Genomic DNA, 21,288 nt, shown 5'->3' on the forward strand with positions numbered 1-21,288 from the left:
TCGGACATTTAGCGCCGCTAAACTCGTGTCTCAGGAGGGAAAGAGACGCGTCTTGCAGCAGCAGGCAGATTGGAGCCCCCCTCTTGCCTCCCCGGTTAAAGGTAGGATTGGGACAGCGGAAGTTTAGCAATAACTAGCTTCAGGCCGTTAAAACAAAAGGCATTAGCACAACAACATTAGCTCCTTACTGTCCGCCCAGCATGTGGAGTTGAAGATGAGCGTGTGTCTTCATGTCGCCTCGCAAGCAGTCGCGCGAGGCTGACTGCACAGCCGAGTGTGGCCGCATTGGAACGTGCCATTTCGGCTGTTACCTTCCAAATTGGACGGCGCGTTGTAAGCCGAAAATTTGGGGCACTCCTCATCCAAATAAATGTGCACGTCTCATTTCCACTTCAGTCACTGTAAATATCCTGACTGGTGTTTAATGCCTCGCCCGTCCTAACCGTGATCAGCAAAGAAGCAGTTTTTTTTTTTTTTTTTTTAAACAAAGAAGCAGTGTGCGCTGGTTCCAGCCTATGAGCTCTGCTGACTTCCACATTTCCTCATTCTCATATAAATCAGCCACGGAGAGGTTAATCCTTTTGATACGTTGAAATTGGCATTAGTAGAAATGTCCACATGAATTTTGGTGCAAATTGACGTTTTTGGACGTTATAAGCAATGAAAGTACAACGATTTCCGATGGCGAGTTTGGAATCGGTCCCTCGCGAGACTCCGGCCGAACAAGGATAGAACGGTAGGGGGCGCGGCCATTCTGCTCATTAACAAGGGGCGTTATTCATAGAGTCACTTATTTCCTAATTTCTCCCAAATGTATTGATAAAATAGAAAATGACAACTTTTTACATTTTCCTGATCAAAAAATATATGAATTGAACTTGTCAGTGAAAACGTGGCCATCCTGGCCCCACCGTCCCTTTAATCTTCTTACAAGTACAAGAGCGAGGGTTGACGATTTAAGTATTTCACAATACCGTGTCAAGAACGTGAGGGTTTACTTCGCATGGGAGTTCAACGTGAGCGAAGAATAGAGCTGAATGCAGGATACTCGACGTATCCTGATGTGCTCCATCTCCTTGCTGCTTTGGGAGAGCCTCCACCTTCCAAATACACCCAAGGTAGAGTGTTATAGCACTGCACAACGGAACCTCTGTTCATGAGGGGAGTGCGGTACTCCCGATATTTAGAACGGCTCAGATTTGGCACCCGTGTGTTACAGTATGGACTTTTCTCAAAATAAGTACAAGGAGTCAATAAAATGTATATTTACATCATCTTATATTTATGTCTTAGCCAGAAAAAACCCTATGGGCCATAAACCCGTCGACTCTGGGCAAGAGGCGGGGCACCCCCTGGACTGCTCCCCATGCAATCGCATGGCACATGTACGTACACTTGTCTTTAAATCTTTTGTTTGTAAATACGCTGAAAGTATTGTCCATCTATGTTATTCTTTTAGTCCTTTGAATACGTTCAAATGTCTTCAGCTGTTTTGTTTGTAAATGCTGTTCAGTGTTGTGCTTTTGCTTGTGTGAAGCACAACAAGTTGCCTAGTGCATGAAATGTGGAATAGAAATAATTTGCCTTGCCTTACGCAATCCTCACATTGGACCGTTTAGAGTCTTCAACGGATTCAAGACATTTTTGGATTGTGGGAGGCAGTTGGAGTGCCTGACGCAAACGCCCGCAAGAACGAGGAGAGCATGCAGACGCCACACAACCTGGCAACTCTGAGGCGGATGTCGCAACCACTCGCTCATTGTGCCAGGTCACCAACATTAGGAGTCATTCAGAAGAAATACGCCCATCTTTAGATGCAGCTGCAGATGGAGACTTCCAAGGCTTATTGACATCCCGCATTAGGTCTAGAACTCTGACTCCGTTGTGGAGCGTCATGTCGTTGACATGGGGCTGAGGGTTAGGCTTAGCGTTTGCAATGAAAGCATCCCCTCATTTTTACAAGAAAGAGCTTTTGCAAAATGCTGCTTTTTGTTTTGCATCTGGCATCCATGCGACTTCTCTCTGAAAGATTCAAAGGACACTGAAAACATGTGGTCAACTGAAGGTGTCTTTCAAATTCACGACCTGACTTTGAGGTGAGTTTGAGATGCAACTTCTATCATAAAAGTGAACTTGACAAAAGGTTTGTCTGCAAAAACCTGTTTGGGCGGAGACGTGAAGCGCGTAGACCTCACCGAGTACAAACATCTGCCAGCATGAGTGCTTTCAATCAGGAAAGTGAGCATTTTTTTTCCCCTCGAAGCAATTTGGTGCTCCTACAAGCAACATTTCAACATCCACAACAGAAAATACGCAAAGCCTTTGACACACTGATGAAATGAACAGTGCAAACGATGTTTCATTTTTTTTTGCTTTTTTTGAAAGATTGATGTGCCAACAGATTTAGTCCACCCAACTATGACTTTGTCAGGTAATTACAACAGTTGCCTGCATATGTGTGAGCTCTTTCAGAACCCCCCTTCAAGGATTGCACACAACTCTGACTATATAGTCAAAGGAGCACAGTCACTGAATCAGTAAAGGTAAATTCGAACACCCCCCCCCCCCCCCCCCAAAAAAAATCATCAATTTGTCACCGTTTGTTTTTCTGCTGTTCACGGCAGGGCTCGACCCCAAACCCCCACGAAAAGCAGGGGATTGCCGTAAATTCGACTTGGTGACGGTGTTAACTGGTCCATCATGTTGTCGCTGACCGTTTATCAATATTTTATATTGTAACTTTCCTTCCTCTGGTGCCCTACAATGCCCAGACCTTTATGTTGCGTCTTTCGGCGACTGACCTCACGCGATGAGTGATTGATTTCTGCCGTGCAGTGAGATTGTCTAAAGTCCCCATGGAAATTAATCTTACATTTGCTTCCTTCGTATGCTTTACTGGCCTTTTAGTGAACCACTAAATGAAACGCAATCGCACATAAATTGTTAATGTTGTCACACGGGGTTGTCCTTGCAATCTTGTATTTTGGCATTGTGGGCCATCTGAGCTAACTAGTCATGACTGCAGAGCAACTAGGAGGTCTTAGAGTTGCAAATGGTGTGCCGGTTCAACCATGGCCCCCGGTGCAGCAATGTCAGAAAATGGGAATTCCATTCCTTTTCCAGTTACTATGACTTACTATGTCTCACCGTTGGCGCACTGTAGCGGGACAGCACAAGTTCAGTTCCCAACCCGTCTCGCAAAGCCCTTTGCATTGGACCTCTGCAGCGCCGGTTGCAAGCGCTTCAAGGTTAACATAAGAATTGCATCAGAATGGGCTTCCTGCAACTACAATATTCAGTACTAATGTCAAAATGTCAAGGTAAACAAACGCTCACCTGGACCACCCGGACATTGGTGCCTTGACCTTGAAAATGAGCCCTGACCCCGGCCCTCAATTGGCCCAGTACATGATGTTTTTATTGGCCATAATATCGCTCGTGTGTGTCCCGAGATGCTTTATATGACTGCGATTGAAATGCACCAAGGTACTGTAGGTAACTAGACTGTAGGTTGTGACCTCTACCTATCCTTACTATCTATTTAGTGTCTGCCATATTGGAAAAGAAGTGGCACGCTAAAAGCATTTCATCATCATCATAAAGCCTGTCCCTTGGGAATAGGCCTCACTTTTTCATGTGCCTTTGACACCTGAGGTTAGTGAGAGGTGAATGTCTCTTTATCTTCAACATATAGAAGATAAAGACCCGCTTGTTTCCTTTCTGGCCCTATGCGCTATCCATTTCAGGCGTCTATACTGTGAAAATGCTCCATTTCCCGGGTCCTCTTTCATTCATCATCACCCTTCTACCGTCTGGAAGAAATATGCTGCTGTGAGTGTCATCATTCACGACTGCCACGGGATGAGGCTCGCAGTTGCTGGAGGGCTTCAGGCTTCCCGTCATTTGGGCCTCCACGTACAAACACCTTCGCTTCACAAATGTCCAGTTCATTTTGGAGAATTAGGTTTATCGGTGTTGTCACCGCGTTGAAAAAAGATTATGTGAAAGGGAGGACCATGAGCCCAACCATACAAGCTTACACGTGAGCTAATGTCACGGCTTCTCCGTGGACAGCTTTACTTACCTTCATTGATGGCGGCAGCAAAATGAACTTTGAAGTCCACAGACACATTTTGTCTTCCAAGAAAATCCGCTAATAATTATTCAGCACGCCACGCAGCACCAAACTGCCAAAAGAACACAGGAGTTCCCGAGGGAGCTGAAGTGGAAGGTTTCACACTGGCAGAGTCAATCTGCCGACACAAACACGAGCGTGCAGAGGAGGTGGCGATGGGGTGCACCGTCGCTTCGTTGGCTTTAACACGTTTCAGCAAGCTTTCAAGTTGGGATATTCCCAAAAGCAGTACCAAGGACCAAGGACGTCCACTTAAGCCATCTCTGTGACTGTTCTAGTCTGACTTTATCTTTGTTGCAGCCTGCTGATGACACGTTGTGACACTCGCTAAGTTCAGTGGAAATTGCTGGAGTGCTTCTCTTTTCAATTGGGCAGTCTGCTATCTTTTATTTGGCCTGCCATTGGCATTGCAATAGCATCACAATCATCACACACAGTAAATGAGGGCCAAAAACACTGCTTCGTGTTTGTGCAGAGTTGATTTTGTTTTTTAAATCCAAAGGTAACGTTTAATGGCCATGTTGTAGTGTTTGTCATCATATTTTACCCAAATATTCAGTGAAATTGTGGCACTCTGGAGTTGTAATTTAGGTGAAATACTGTAGGTGGCCACATATTGATCAAGGTCTGAAACAGAAATCGTTGTTTGCGGGACCAAAGAGAGTGGCTCTTCTATTCAATGTCAACCAAATGATCCAAACAAGCAAAAAAAAAGAAGGCCCAATCTCTCTTCTATTGCCCTCTGTCAATAGGCGACCGGTTATTGGTCTTTTTTTCTTTCTTTTCTGCTGTTGTGAAGGACTGCATATAAGGAAAGCTAGTGTGATCATTTTAACTAGTTCCAATACAAATTTCACATTTGAAGGAGCAGTGAGTGTTGTAAATGTCCTTCCTTCCCAGTCGTGCGGCATACCAAATTGAGCATTTCCAAGCAGTGAGTGATATTGTTAACGGTCAGATGCTAAGGTGCAGCGCCTGCCATTTTCAGCAACAATCAAGTGGATGACCTTGATCAAATATGAAAGCTCAATCACAAAAATGGATGACTTGTTATACTAGTTAAATGATTTTTTAAAATTTCCAATCTCTTTTAGAGCAATCTATAAATAATTAATTGCATCTGCATCCATTTTCCATAAAGTCCTAACTGGGAACTGGGAGCTGGAAACGTTGGCCGTTTACAGAGTTGAATGTCGAGTGCGGATCTGCGAGAAGCGGTGTCCATGGCGCGGTCCGTCAACCGAGACACAAGGCGGCGTTTATCAAAAAACAAGCGCAAATTGGCTTCTGAGTGTTTTGGGGGGAATTTTTTTCTGCAGTTAAAATTTTCTAGTCCAAGGTCCAAATAAAAACAATAACTGCCAATGTTCAGACTATTAGCAAGGCTCTTTAAACATATTGGAGGAACAGTCAGCCCATTAATTCCCGGCCAAGATTTCCAACTAATGTATTATTATTTACTTGTGCGTTGTTGCGTCCAGAGTGGGGCTCGGCACATACTAGTGTAATAGTAAAAATAACAACAACCAAAAGACATCGCCACTAAATCAGACTTGAAGACCTGCAGACATTTTCGGCCGTGGCAGACCTGCACGGGCTACCTATTTGCATTTGTATGAGGCGATTGCTTTTGCCGAGACTCTCTCATTCTCCTGTCTGCTCAAGCAGAGACTCCACCTCCAATCCTCCAGCCCGTCCGCCTTGATGTGCTCACTTCAGATTTCGCTTTTCTTCTGCCTGCCATTTGCCATCTTCTATTTCTTTACTGCCACTGTCTTCATCGCGTACTCTGAAGGCCTAGATAGAACAAACCGACGTCGGAGGTCGTGAAGCGTCGTGGCGTCTGAAAGCGCCGACTGATTGGTGTAGTGACCACCGTTGTATGGTGTAGTGACCGCCGTTGTAGTGTCGTCACTCGTCGGTAAGCGTCTTCGGGGCGTTTACGCATGTTGAATCGGCATCGCCAGTCGTGACATTTCTTCACTCTGATTGGCTGTTCGCGCAAATCAGCGCTCGGAGCACCAACGGGAAGCGACAAATGCGGATAATCAGTGAGCACGGCTTCGCTGCCTTAAACTTCTAACAAGTACAAGAGCGAGGGTTGACAATGTAAGTATTTCACAATACCGTGTCAAGAACGTGATGGTTTACTTCGCGTGGGAGTTCATCGTGAGCGAAGGATAGAGCTGAATGCATTGTTTACGTTTTTATAGTCCGCCCCCGGCCAACAGCTTTCCGGTTGGATTTTTCTAACCATGAGAAACAGTGAGTACCGCCGCCGATGGTATGGCTGGGTATTACATCTTATGTATGCGCCTTGGGTTGTCTTTGCCCCGGTGGTCACGTCATCAGCATTTGATCTTTTCAAACAAATTCTAACATCAGCCCTGCATCGTGTGTATTTGTTCTCATCTATCTACTGTTCATCTCTGGCCCTCCCATGTCTCTTTTGTCACCAAGCCACCCTCTTTTGTCCGCTCTGCCTGACTAAAGAGAGCCCCGGCTATACTTGCCTGCCTCTATCAGGAACAGCTGGACTGTCACCCCAAGCTCTATTTAATCACTCAGGCAACCAAACAGCCCAGTAGCTGGCTGTCAAGTCCCTCAGCACCGAGCGCAAGAGCAATAAAGCAAGCGCAGAGGGAGAGAAGAGGGTGGACGAAGCGCTGAGGGGCGTGTTCATTGGAAATCCAGTATGTAATGACACTTTAGGGGCGGAGAGGCGGGGAAATCAAGCGTTCTATCGCATTCTATTGCGCACGGACTATTGTCTTTATTGAAAATGTTCACGCAGAGACAATGATATTTTTAACATGATCAAGTTAATATAACACAGCCTGATAAATGACAATGTTGTTGCCTAGAGGAGCGATTCTCAAACAGCGTTCGGTGAGAGATCACCAGGTGACCCGAACCCTAACCGCGGGAAATGATCCAATGGCAATAATTTTGACAAAAAAATCTATATTTTCAAATTGAAAAATGACTTTGTTCATTTATACATGCCAACCTCGCAGAGTAAGAGGCAAAACGATAATATGTTGGTTCACTAATCAAATCCAATTTTATTTATAAAGCATTTTTCACAAATCAAGATGCAACTCAAAGTGCTGATGACAGAAGGTACATAATGGCCCTGTATGGCCACCTTTGGTGAATCGTTTTGCTAAGTGGTGTGCCGTGAGATTTTTTCCAATGCGGAATATGTGTCTTGGCTCAATAGAGGTTGAGAATCACCGGCCTAGACTATATTCCCCCCTAGACTATATGTGCTCTTAAAATCACTTCATGTACTATCATCAGGATATGTGATGTTTCCTGTGCTACAAAACACAGAAAGCAAAAGCACGTGTTGGTAGTGAGGCTGCGTCCTTGTCAGCGTTGACATCTCTGCAATTTCTTGGAGGATCCTCAGGTGCAGTGGCGGGCAGTCTCGGGTGTTTACAAGCGAACATCATTAGCCTGGCCATCTCACAGCCTTGAAATTTCATAAATCGACAGTAATGAACTGAATCCCCAAACTTGCCTCCTGCATGAATCCAAACACTCGAAGTCTGCTACCAGAGTCCCTCCACTCATTAACCGTGGCAGATATCAAGATAGGAATAATGAGGAAGCGCCCGCCGGCCAGGACATGATTTCAACTAGAAATAACAGGAGACAAGGCAGGCAGGAAGGCAGGCAGGCAGGCAGCCAGGCAGCCAGGCAGGCAGGCAGCCAGGCAGCCAGGCAGGCAGAGAGTTACCTGCACTCCCACGGCTGCACTATTCTGGATTTGGTTGAGAGACGAACACTGCTGCTCCGAGCAACACAAATGCAAAATGTGCTGTAGAACGTTTGCGTCTCCAAAAGGGGAAAGAAAAACGTTTGTTGTGATTGTTGCGAATGCTTTATCATTTCCCACAGTAGTTGCGGCAAACAATGTGGATTTGATCAAAAGCAGCATTTCTCTTTATGGTAATTCTTCCCCTGGAAGATATTCCAAGAGGGAGGCCGGCCGAATATTTTCACCTGGCTGGGGACTGAAAACCTTTGGGTGAGAATGCATGTCCAGGTACGTAATCTGCATCTGACAGACAACTTGGCAACAGAATTATCTGTGACCAAACAAAATCATTTCAGGCCAACAACAGTATTTGAACAGATTGACTTCAAATAGACTTAAGTGAAAAGCAAATGTTTACTTGCAATAATTGCCTCATTGACAACATTGTTTGCAATCTTTTGTGATGCTTTTCCAGCCTTTCGCCTCTTTTTTGGCATTACTGGTGGTACAATGCATGCTTTATGGTGATTACCATAGAAGACTGACTTGGCAAATCAAAAGTCCCTCCACTTTGTTCCCTTGCGAAATTGCATGGTCGCTTTGGCAGCGTTTGCGTCCTGCTGTCTGACGAAGGAACTTGCGGGCAGTTTGCTTGCGCCTTTCTTATAATTGGCAGACAACACGCTCCTGTAGACTTCCCAGCTCATTTTGCTGCTGCCGAGGTGCCGAAGTTTAGAAACACGCGGCTGACCCTTAGCAAGTGGCACTGTCGTTGTTGTCGCAACGAGTCCTCCTTTTCTGTTTTCATGTGCGCAAAACGCTAACGCTGCAGAATGTTGTATCAAATGGCATGCAGCCGATGAGCGTACACGGACAAAAGTGAGCGACGCGTCCTGCACAGACATCGCATTAAAGTGAAAAGTAAAAAAAAGTTTCCAAAATTGGACATAGGTGTTTTTCACAGGACAGCGACGATATGATGATTTAGGTAAAGGAATTTTCACTTTGCCTGACACGCCCCAGCAGAACTTGGCAGAGTTGATTGAGAGCCACGTTTTCATTTGGCTGGCCAAATCACTATTTTTTATAGACCCTCTTTGCAAGTACGCATTTCCCCGTGCTAATGGAACTTTCGGATGAAATTAGTTCTTTATGTGCGCTGATGCTCGTAGCCAATTCATTTGCCTTTTATGGCCGCCAAATTAGATCTACCGACTCCCTCTGGTTGAGGGAAATTATTTGCTTTTCTTGCCAAAATATTCAGCTCACGTACAACAGGAAGGTCAAGGGTGAGCCTCATCCCTTATCGCACGTGCCCTGTGAGCAATTCGGGGTGCACCCTCTCGCCCGAAGACAGCCACCGACACGGCGAGCGAGGACAACCGGGACAGTGATTCCATATGTGGATTGGAATAACTGTGAATTTTGGTGCTTTGGTTACAGTGCAAATTGTCAAGTTCTCATTACGTCATTCTTTAAAATGGTTATTTACTCTACACTTTCTCTGTGTGTCTTGTTCCCGCAGGAAAACGCAGCAGGTGGCAGACAAAAGACTACAAATGCAATCTTTCCCCTAGCCTATTGTTCTGACAAATGCTTCTTGGATGCCCAACGACGCCTTTGGACATCAACAAGGAGTTACGTACATTCAAAGGTATGTGGGAGACTGCCTACACTGCAAAAGCCGTAGTCTCCTTCAAAGCGGAGTAGGGCCTTTGGCTATTAGCTCCGGAAAATGAAAGCCGGTGAGATGCTGTGAGCTATTGTATTCTTGTGACATAAAGCAACCGTTTCTGCGCTTTCAATGGATTCCATTTTGCCAGACATTTCAGATCACGCACGTCAGCCTCAAACATACTCTACCCGAATATCAAACAAAGGTACGTACGCGTTTTTCTTCACATGCTGCATGCTACGCCACGGATGCAACAAAATAAAAACAAATTAAAAAACCGGGACTGCCTTCTAGAATCATTACCTGTGTACAGGACATCATTCTGGTATTCCCAGTGTGATTTTTGTGAAGCTGAGAGGCATTAGCAAATGTAAATTCCAGAGGTGACTCATGACTGCACACTCTCCACTCGCTTCATGACAGAACAGATGCTCTATCAACTCCAAGGTGTCATACAGTATTTGGGAAATGAAAGGCTATGAGTGTCTCCCACACTCTCTACAGATGACACGTAAAAAGCCTTTTATTTAGTGTATTAACAAATTGGATATAATGCCATTTTAAACACAACATTTCCCCCCACAAACCACAATATTATAAAAATAAACGCACATAAAGTGATCACGGTGTATTTTGAACAATTCTAGTGGAGTAGTTATTTCTCGTATATATTTGCTTCATACAAATACGTCTAAGACCCAGCCCCCAACCACCCGCCCGTTTTTTTCCCGCGTTAACACAGGAAACTCTGAAAACAGGGAGCTGCCAATCAAGTCACAAGTTGAAATAAAAGGCCAGGATATATCGGCAACAAACAATGTTTATCTTAACCTCAAAACACAGGCTGGAAAACAATACAACAAAAATATAAAATATGCCACTGTAAAAATATTTGTGAGAGCATTAGGCTGTTTGAACCTTAAAGTGGGAAGTCAACCCCTCAAAAGTTCTTTGCAATTATATGTTCTGTGCCCCCACTAGTCGAAACATGCATTTGTGGCATACCAGTTAAGAAGCTAAATGCGCCCATTTTTAGCCATCTCAAGGGCCGGCCATTTTGTCACCTCTGTCGACTGAAAATGACATCACAGTTGCTCAGGGCTCACGTAAGAAGGACCAATCACAGCTCACCTGTTTTCTGAAGCTGAGCCGTGATTGGTCGTTACCTCAGCCAACTGTGATGTCATTTTCAGTCGACAGCAAGTGGCAAAAGGGCCGCCCGCTGAGACGGACAAAAATGGGTGGATTTTACTGCTTAACTCCACAAACACAATATTCATCACAATGCCCCGTTTTGACTAGTGGGCCTTCATGGAACATATTCTTGTAGATAAAATGCTCTCCTTCTTTCTGAGTTATCGAAATTTGTGCGGTTGTCTCGTAAACTTAGCCGTGATGGCAAAACTTGATGATATTGTACGTATGCATAAGTGCCAGTCCATGAAAAAGGAGAAAGAACGAGTGAATGTGATAGTCGTGAAATTCTGCTGTGGTACATTTATATGAAGGCTGAAAGTGCACTCTTGAGATTGGTGATGACATTGAGAATGTCCCTCAAACATCATTTACCGAGCTCCAGAAACGCTCTTCAGCGTCATCAGGAGTGTGTGCGAGAACGGTTTTCCATCTGTGCGCCTGGCCCCCTGCCCACTTATTAGCTACATAATTTGGTTGTTTCATATTCCATGGAGTTGGGCTGCTTGGCGCTGAAGGTCTGCAGCGCAGCCTGGATCCTGGCGACGTCCGTTGTGGACAGTTTGAGCCGATGCCGCAGCAAACAAGAGAAGAGATCCAGAGGCTGAGCGCCGGGCGGCGAAAGCCTGTTTACTCGATCCCGGACCTCCAGCAGCTGCAGCAGGGCCGAGTCTTGAGATCCCTGAGTGTATGGGTAGTCCAGCTGCAAAATTAAGTCCTGGATTGCGTCCGGGTCAAAGTGCATGCTATAGCCATACACCTGGATGTTGTTGATTTTCATGTAGCCCAGATTTTGCCCCGGTTCCAAGTACTCCAGCGGTTCATAATACGCGGTTCCATTCCCATGACTTGAAGGGCCCCTGAGCCGACTACGTAAGTAAAAGTGAACCGTCTCAAAAAAGGTTTTCCACCTGTTCCCCAAAGTCAACGTCCAGTTATAACAGTCATGGGGAAGATCTAATTTAGTCCTCTCCCAGTCCGGGTAGTTGTGTTGGTCAGTAGGCATGATCCAACTCTCCGAGTGGCTTCCCCCAAATGGATTGATGTAGACGGACAGCATCGGGTCCACCGTGATGTTCTTGGTAAGGCAAATCTGAAGCGAAATCCCCAATAGCATGTGAACGTGGTTTGACTTGTATTTGTTGCTTTTCAGAGTCAGCAGCATCCTTTTCCGCCATGATGGGTCAAACCAGTTATCGAGCCTGACATCATTGCTGACAAAGATCCCACGGATGCCGATGCGGGTGTCCTGCTTTTGCAGGAGATAGCGTAACTCCAAGTCCTGCAGGTCCGTCTCCAAGCCAATGTAATGGTCAATAGAGTCTGGAACTTCGTTGCGACATGCGCCCTGACTAAGCATGTAACCCGGGTTGCACGTGGCACAGCGGGAGCGGTTCTCATAGGAACAGGAGCCGCAGGAGGTGCCTTCGCCCACCGTGCAGGGAATCGCACTCTGACAGGGCGGGTGCTCGTAGGGGCACGAGCAACTGCGGCTCTCCTCCAAGTAGGAGCCAATGTGATTGTTTTCACTGCAGTACATGATGGAGAGGATGTAGTTCAACCAGTAGCTCACAGGTCTGGAACAAAGGCACACGTTTTAGTTTTCAGAAAGACATCTGACAAATTCACATTCAATATTGACAGTGTTACCCTTGTCACAGCTCCTCACTCAAGTCTACTGCTGGCTTATCTGCAGTAAAACATACCAGCAATAGAATATTCCCGGGTACTAAATCACTGAACAATGGCATTAGTAGTAGTAGTAGTGGTAGTAGTAGTGTGTGTTCAATGCTCATATGAAATCAGTTGGCCAATCAGTATTATGCAGTAATGAACTCTCTGAACGCACAACCCAATTGTCACAACGGGTGTGTGCGTGAGCTTGAGGACCCAAGTGAAGGGAAGCAGGGAGGCAAGGAGGATTGCAAAAAAAAAAAAAAAAAAAAAGAGTATCTCATCTCAAAAGAGCTAAAAGGAAAGTAAACAAGCACATGCAATTAAAGAAATATCACAAAATCAACAAAGTCCAAAAACAGAATCAAAGTGACAAACAAAGACATGGGACACGACATGACTTGGAATGTGGCAACCGACAGCAAACCCAAACAGACGCAACAATCCAACCTAGACTGATCTGAAGCAGGGAACTAAATCCATGTAAAAACTAACAAGACAACAAGGAACATCTGGACAAGACACAAGTGGCCAGGGAGCTGATTGGACGACACAAGGGACCGGACTGACCAGAACAGGTGGACACGCACAAAAACCTCACGAGGGACATGAAAGAAACCCAAGAAAACGAGACACAACATGAAACAAAACAAAATTCTAGCCAGACAAAAACCCAAATCACGACAACAATTGGAGTTTTACTGCTCAGGTCACTTGCATTATATCGAGTTCTACAACAAATAACACAAAACATATGCGATCTCTACGATTATTTTATGACCTAGGCGCCTCAGAGTGCGTCACGAGCCTGTCATAGGAGGAAACCGAGTGAAGCCGGTCCCTTTTCAAAAGAAAATATTTTTCAGCCTCAAATAGCAAATAAACCGTAAGTACCGCGTGTCTTTTCTCCTTGGATCTGTGGGGCCCTCCGAGGCCCAGCGATTGGGAACCACCGTTCTGTACACTAACCAGGTAAACTGGAGCATTGACTCCTTTTGGCCAGGCCGCTGTTCTGTGTGCACACGACCAGGGTGCGACTTCGCTTCCGAGGTGTAACAGAGATGCAGCGCCGGAAGCCGTGACCAGAGTGTCAATTTTAAGGCTCGCCCCAGACTTACTGTCCACGCCTTTTGTGTTGAAAACAATTTTCTCGGTCGCGCTGACATCGCCACATTATTAGTTACGAGAAAAGAAAGTGCACTTTGGACACGGAGCAGTGTCTGAAAAGCGCATGTGAATAAATACCGGTTCTGCTGTTTTGCCTCTGAGGCGGCAGTTCCGCGGGGATGCAGCGTGAAAGCGGGAGAGTCAGAACATTCTTCACATACGGACAGTATTACATACGTACTGTATATTTTCTGACGTTCCCAAACACAGGGTCACAATTAGTGATAGACAATTCTCTCCAGTGCCGTGATTTGAGGGCTGCGATAGAGGATACGGAAATCGAATGGACAATTTGTCAAAGACACTGCGTCAGAATTGCAGGAGGTGCAAACACACTGCATGACAAGTAGGCTGCGCATTTTCCCCAATCGCCAGTTGACGAAGCTTTTAGGTGAATCGTTTTCATTTGAATTTGAAGCAGTATTCCCATCAATATTCTGCTGGTGTTCATTAAGTTACACAGAGAGACATTTTGTTTTCTTGCATTCCACAAACAAGAAGTTCTGAATACATTTTTGATGAAAAGATGAAAACCATTGATGGATGAAAAACAAGCAATTTGTTGGTGTAACTGATAGAAGAGGGGAAAAAAAAAATCTGGGGTATTGCATCAGCCATAGCAAATACAACCATTTGGAATGTCCTGAAAAAGGAAAGAAAATACACCAGTAACAGATGTTGCACAGGCAAGCAAAGGATTTGCAACTAACTATGAAGTCTTATTCACTTCAGCCTCTTTAAGTGTCGGTTCGGCTAAATTCTAAATCAAATCCTTCGCAAAGGACTTTGACTCTATTCTAAAGGCCCTGGAATTGGATTCATCCACCTGATGCTGTTTTCTAAATGTCTCTTTTTGATTTTTATTGATCTTACTGTTTGTTTTATTTTCAATTTGTATTGAAAATCTTGGGTTGTGGTGTCGCCTCTTGGCCAGTGCTTCCTTGAGAACGAGATCTGCGGATCTCAATGGGATTTTTCCGGGTTAAATAAATGTGTAATTCAAAATAAAAATCCAATCCATATACTTATACTCGGCGTGACAACAAAGAAACAAGGAAATGACGCTAATGACACTGTTGTAATTGTTCATGTCCCTCACTGAGTCTTTTTTCCGGGATGTTGTGCAGCACATTGCTGTCACGCTTGCCACTCAATTGGAGTTGGCACAAACACGGAGCAAAGAGTCACTTTGAAATTCCTGGTTAAGTCGATGCAGGTCCCAAGATGCTCTATGTCTCCCACTGCAGCTCTTGCCACCCTTCCCGAGCAATTCCAAGTCGGAGTCATCCTCCACCTCCTCTCGGCCACTCTTGGCCAAATTTCAAACTGTCACCTCATTTAACCAGGCGTTTCAAATGGAATGTAAGCTCTATGCTCGTTCCACCAACAGCAGTTGCAGGATAAGGCAGGACAGCAGTATGCTTCCCAAAGGCCAGAAAAAAGTAGCAGCGTGTGAGTGAAGTTGACAATATAATGGCAGAAAAGTGGTGTGACACTGTCACTACCCTGGGCATATATTATATCTATCTATCTATGATGGATGGATGGATGGATAGATCAGTATATATGTACTGCATATAAAGATGATATACAGTAAGTATTCTCTAGTCAGGAATCATATTTGCATTGTTCAATCTTGTGAGAAACAACTACGGTACATGTCCTGTATGAATGTGCAAGTATGTTGACAAAATACATGTGTAACAACACAAGCAATATAGTGTAAAAATATATTTTCCCCCAAATTTTTATTAAACAAAAGTGCATTATAAAGTACAGGTATATGAACAAAATACAGTACAGTATAACACACATGGTCCAAATAGTGTTGAAAAAATACAGTAACAGCAATGCAGTACAGTGCTGCACTTAACTACAGTAAACTGTACTGTATTTTAGTGTTGATGTTTCTCAGCATTGGGAAAAAATGAGTATTTTTGCATTGTTGTGTTTGCTTCATTCTTTGCTGGATGAAAATGTTTGTCTGCGTATCATACAGTCTTGTTGCTAATTGCAAGCAACCGTCCCGTTGATCATCACTCATGTCTGGGATTCTTGTGCATACAAAAGCATTTTTGATGCCATCTCCATAGCTTCCTTGCTGGACGGTGGCTTCACATCAGGACTTTTTCAAAGTCTCGTAGATTCGAGTTTTTCTGACTCCAAGTGTCTCCTGGATGTTTTTTACTTTGTGTCCAGCTTCGCTTAATCGGATGCATTTCACTCTCTCTTCCATGGTCATTACCGTTCTTCTTCGTTTGGATGCCACGATCCACAGACGGAAATGTAAATGAATACATTTTAAGTCTTTCGCAATTTCAGTAAAATGCATGCCAAAGAAGTAACTTATATGTCGCCGTTTTGGATCCGATGATGGCGGAACGGTCAAAGTTTTTCCGTAGTGCTGTACTGCATGTATGTAGTAAGGGGTAGCAGTGATGGAGTTAATGCCATGACACTCCCTTCATCAGCTACTGGTAGCTCACAATCTACTTAATGGTGTGTATATATTTGGCACCATCCCGCTACATAACTCTAATCTACTACTATAAGATTAATTTCTGGTATGTGAACATTTCACTCCAAAGCAACCATTAATTGAATCCCTTTATATATATATATATATATATATATATATATATATATATATATATATATATATATATATATATATATATATATATATATATATATATATATATATATATATATATATATATATATATGCATTATAATAGTTCAAATAGAAAACAAATACATTGGAATGAGTCTGATGATGTTGTCAGTGAGTGCGCTCAAAGTTTGCCATTTGCTCGGAAAGCCATCTGATGTCATGCGCATCTCATTGCAGTGGAGGCTGTGCACAGCAGGTGAGAGGAAGCTGTTCCGCCATCCGGATGCACGACGTGTCAGCGGGACATGTAAAGTGTCATGGAGACGCAGTTTGAACGACAGGCAAAGAAGAAGCTGCCTCTGCTCATCTACTCTTAAAGCTCGTTTCACATAGATCAATGCTACAATTTCAATTCCTGGAACACAGTTATGAGTATACTTTTTCGACATTAATGTTAACACTTTTTGATTACTCACTCAACCTATCAAAATCCACCTCTTTACCTCTTTGCATGAATGAGAAGGCAGCTCTTACCTCTCATCTGTACCTCCCCACGGGAAACATGAAATATTTAGGGATCAAAATATCCCCCAATCTGTCAGAACTGTTTGACCTTAATTTCACACCATTCCTCAAATCATTACAGAATGACCTTCATCGCTGGTCAAATTGACCAATATCACTACTGGGTAGAATTTTAACAAGAAAAATGTCACTCCTCCCTAAAGTTAACTATCCATTCTCTATGATTGCTATTTCTCAAAATTCATCCTGGTTCAATTCCCTCAATTCAGCAATATGTAATTTTTACTGGAAAAATCAAACTCCTCCCCATACGTGACTATCAACGCTACAGAAAGCAAAGTCTCAAGGTGGATCAGAAGCCCCAAATTTTGAATTTGATCATACAGCAAGTCAATTCAAATATGGAAAACAGTGGCTCGCCCCCTCCAATCTGGATTCACATTGGTCGGACAGCGAACAAGCACTATGGAGTAATGTTCATCTTGCACTTATCAGTCAATCAATCAAAAATATGATCTGTTTTCAAAATATTACTACAGCCTCGACTGTGACAGCCCGGTGGAAAATCTCCCGTATTAAAGGCTTCACTATCACACCATCTCTTGGCTCACCAATCTCCTGATTTGACAGGAAACAGAAAACCACTACACCTCACATTGTGGAAAGAAAGAGAAAGGTATCATGCACATACACCATATCATTCACGACTCCAACGTAATCAGTTTACAATATTTAATCCAGAAGTTTGGCGTTGGGAACAATCAATATCTTCAAACTTACAATGACAATCGACCATTCTCCCAAAACTCAACAATACATTCAATATGGAAGCTCAAACCTCCACCGTAAAAGACTTCCTGGAAATCTCTAGTTCCAAGAAATGACTCTCAAAATTATACACATTTCTAAACAACTCAGATGTGTCCGTTTCTCTCCGAATCACAAAATGGAAACAAGACCTACAGTATCGATCAGTGGCAATGCTGACTTCTGGATGCCAATCCGTCAAAATAACTTGACTTGCTGCAAATCTCCAAATTGACATCTTAGTCAGTTCAAGGTCAATCACAGAATTCATTGCACAGGTCATGGATTACACAAAACGGGTTTCAGCATATCCGATAAAGGCACTTATTGCACAAAGAACACTTGAGACACATATACATGCTCTCCGGCAATTCTGGGTCCAATCCATTTATCACACGTACCGGGCCACCGAATGCCCTTCTCTGCTCAGCTCTGCATCTTGGGAGACTTATCTATCATGCATCTTAATCACCACACAAATATTGTACTGTTCACAGAACTGGCTATCAGCAGCAAAACAATCCTCCTACATTGGAAAGCAAGAAATCAACTTAACGTTACCCAGTGGAAAAACCCGTTAATGGCCCGCATATCAACAGAAAAGATGAGCGCCTTCTATCGATGACATCACCTTGAATACAACTTGGTTCGCTTTCACCCACAAACTCATCTCAACAGTAACCTGACTTCCAACTCACACCGGATCTATTGTCTCATAAATAAGAGCAAACCTTAATCAATACACAAGGAAAACACTACAGGTCTACACACATGTCCACACAGAATTACACCCCCTCCACACACACACGCACTCGAAGGCACACCCCCACACCACCCCAAACACACACGCACGCACGCACTCACATACCTTGGTTTTCATACCTTCTTTCCCCGCCTGCTCTTGTCCTTAGCTGTCAGTCACAGTTTGTCAAACTTTTCCATTTTGCTTTATTTATTTTTTTCTGCTTCATTTTCTTCTTCTCATTGTTATTATATTATTGTTGTAGTTATTATGTGGAAGGGGGAAAAAAGTCCAAACGAATACAGTTTCAGCTGGGGCTTTTCATCAGATACTCCCTAAACTATGTTGGGTTGTTCCATCTCCCCTGTATAGTTATGACATGTTTTCTCCAAATGATGGAGGTGAGTCAAGACCCCCAAAAAGCCAGAGGAGGCAACTGTACCTGCTAAGAATCCCAATGAATGATGGTTTCTCATATACAATATAAATGTGAAATGATCCGGAAAATCCTTTGCCTTTCATGTCTTTTTTTCTTCACCGAAATCAATGATATGCACTACGCTATTGCTTGAAATACTGCAGACCTTGATTTGGCCGGTACTCGAGTCTTCGTTCCCTTCTAGTCAAGCCGGTAGTCTCAAACTGCAGACAAATCATCCGGTGGGCGACTCTAGCCGACATCAGTGGCACCTTGAATATCAAAGGCTTGAGATTGATTGATTTTTTATTCAGCTAGATTATGCGTATCGTGAGCATAATGCCGAGATCGGGCCATCGCGAAAGTGCTGCGCACGCTCGTAGCGGGCGGCAGAAAAGAAATGAGCTGTGCCATTTTCACATTGCTTGAAAGGACGCGTGACGCGTGGCTGGAGGCGGGACCGGGTTTATTTCCTCACCCGCTGCTGCACGCTGGCACACGCGCATGTCAAAAGCAAGGTCAGCGGGAATACATTTGTTGTTTTCTTTCATTCCTCACCTCTCCCTCAGCATGATGACTTTGGGCTTGGTGTGGCACCTCTTGCTGAGGGTGAAGAGCTTGTTGACTATGCGGGCTGATTTGCCCAGAAGCTGCTGGGCGGTGAGCTCCAGCTGTTTGTAGCGTTGATGAATGGCCGGCTCCATTTTCCAGAAGTACTCGATGGCAGATGTGTTCAAAGCGTACAATGTGGGAAGCCGTCGAACAAAGTTCTGGAACGCGTCTGGAAGGCAGGCAGATAGATACATGTGAGTAGGCTTCTCCCGCCCCGCAAGCCTTCTCTGCTTTGCTCTCACTATATTTGGCTAATTTAATCAGACTAAATGAGAGAATCCCTTCACACAGGCCACACGGGCAGCTCCCAGGCTAACTGCAAGTGAAATTGTTTGATGCATATGATAATGAAAAACGGCAGAGCTAAATAAGGGCTTGGGGTATTTCATTTTTTTTTTCTCCTCTTCTTCTTTTATGAGCAGCCAAAAGCTTTTCCAGAGCTTATTTCGTTTTGGAGAGAAAGGAGGTTAGACATAGAGCACAAGGGAAAGGAACTTACAGACCACATGTGAGTTGCAACTATCAAATAAAAGCACAATTTAAAATGTGCAGATTCATTTCCACGGTAGTCATCAACAATGTATTTAATCTCGCTGATCTGAAAGCCAGATGATGAAGTGACTGCTTTGGAGGACATCAGTCAAACTAGCTTCAAGAGGCCAAATTTCATTCATAATGTAATAAAATGTCTTCCCAAGTGATAATTCCAGTTAAATATCACTGTCGATTATTGTGCAATTCAACGGCCGGTTGAAGCAGCTTTACTTATATTGCACTACAGTACTTCTTACACAAGGTAACTCACTTTACTTTGCACTACTTCATACACAAGGTGACTCAATGTGCTTTGCATGAATGAAAGCACAACATTTAAAAGCAAACAAGAACTGAACCATATTCATTGTGGGACACCGCTAGCCAGGGCATGCCATTTGCATAGCCATGATGGTCAGCTTTAGAGTTCCAAAGAGTTTTACCCCAAGGGTAGCATTGCACAGGCTGAGCAAAAGGGGTCCAAGAACTGACCCCTGAGGGACCCCACATGTCATGGCCATTCCATCAGATTATTCAAAACTGCATGTTAAAGGGTTCTTTGAGATTTTTACCATTATTAGTGTGTTAGTTAGACCACCGTTTTCTCAATTTTTCATCTCAAGACCCAAACTAGAAATTCAGTTCTGTCCTGGGTCAGGTACTTGTTAAAAATAGATAATGTACTGTCATAACTTTGACACGTGCAGTGAAACCTACACAGCGAAACAATGTTCTACCGCCGACTTCCTCAGATTTACACAAAACGTTTCTCATACGTACGTAATGGAGATTGTCCAAAAAGGACACCTCAAACACAGCAAATAAACAACACTGACTCAGACTGTATTCTTTGTTGAGTTAATTTCACAATTTCTTTATTTGTAATTGTTATCACATTTTGTTCTTACAGTTTTTAATTTGTGCTGATTCGATTAGATTATCCGTATTAACTATGCCGTACAAAGCAATCAAACATTCTGAAAATGATCTTAGCCACTGTAAATAGGTTGAACTTCAGAAGTTCCAATTTGCATTACAAATAACCACACCATGCGTGAGATCAAAAAGTCTGAAGATTTTGTGGGGCTACTTGATGACGATTGAGGAACAAAAATAGCTTACAGCATCGAAGTCTGACAATTTGCATTTCAAGAAGAATCGACCCTTGAATTATTTTGGCTCTCGACTTGGGAAAAGCTGACATCAGTCAAATCTAATGTTAGAAAAGAACTTTTTTGCACTTCCAAAATGTATGGATTGTATTTCTTGAAATAGAACATGACATGAGCTCTGTTGGCACGTGAAGACAAAAAGAAAGGTCACCTTGCTCTTGCTCTCTGATGTCGGTTTGGTGAATGCCAGCTCTGTCCAAGCAGAAGATAACGGTCTGTTTTGCGGCTGCACTTCAGCAAAATTGTTTGGCAC

General features: G+C 43.7%; 1 protein-coding gene across 3 annotated transcripts in view; it reads right to left on the reverse strand.

The window, feature by feature from the left end:
- Positions 1 to 10,083: 10,083 nt before the first annotated feature.
- Positions 10,084 to 21,288, reverse strand: part of LOC147139358 (BMP/retinoic acid-inducible neural-specific protein 3-like) — a 69,849-nt gene continuing 58,644 nt past the window's right edge. For all 3 annotated transcript variants that reach the window (XM_086048048.1, XM_086048047.1, XM_086048046.1), the window contains exons 7-8: positions 19,276 to 19,498; positions 10,084 to 12,347 (exon numbers count right to left, since the gene is read on the reverse strand). In XM_086048048.1, the coding sequence (XP_085904174.1) occupies positions 11,231 to 12,347; positions 19,276 to 19,498 (1,340 nt within the window). In that variant the 3' untranslated portion in view covers positions 10,084 to 11,230. The remainder of the gene's footprint in view (positions 12,348 to 19,275; positions 19,499 to 21,288) is intronic.

The sequence above is a fragment of the Filicampus tigris genome, chromosome 12 (assembly GCF_054856515.1).
Source record: "Filicampus tigris isolate MCC_2025a chromosome 12, RoL_Ftig_1.0, whole genome shotgun sequence".
NCBI lineage: Eukaryota > Metazoa > Chordata > Actinopteri > Syngnathiformes > Syngnathidae > Filicampus > Filicampus tigris.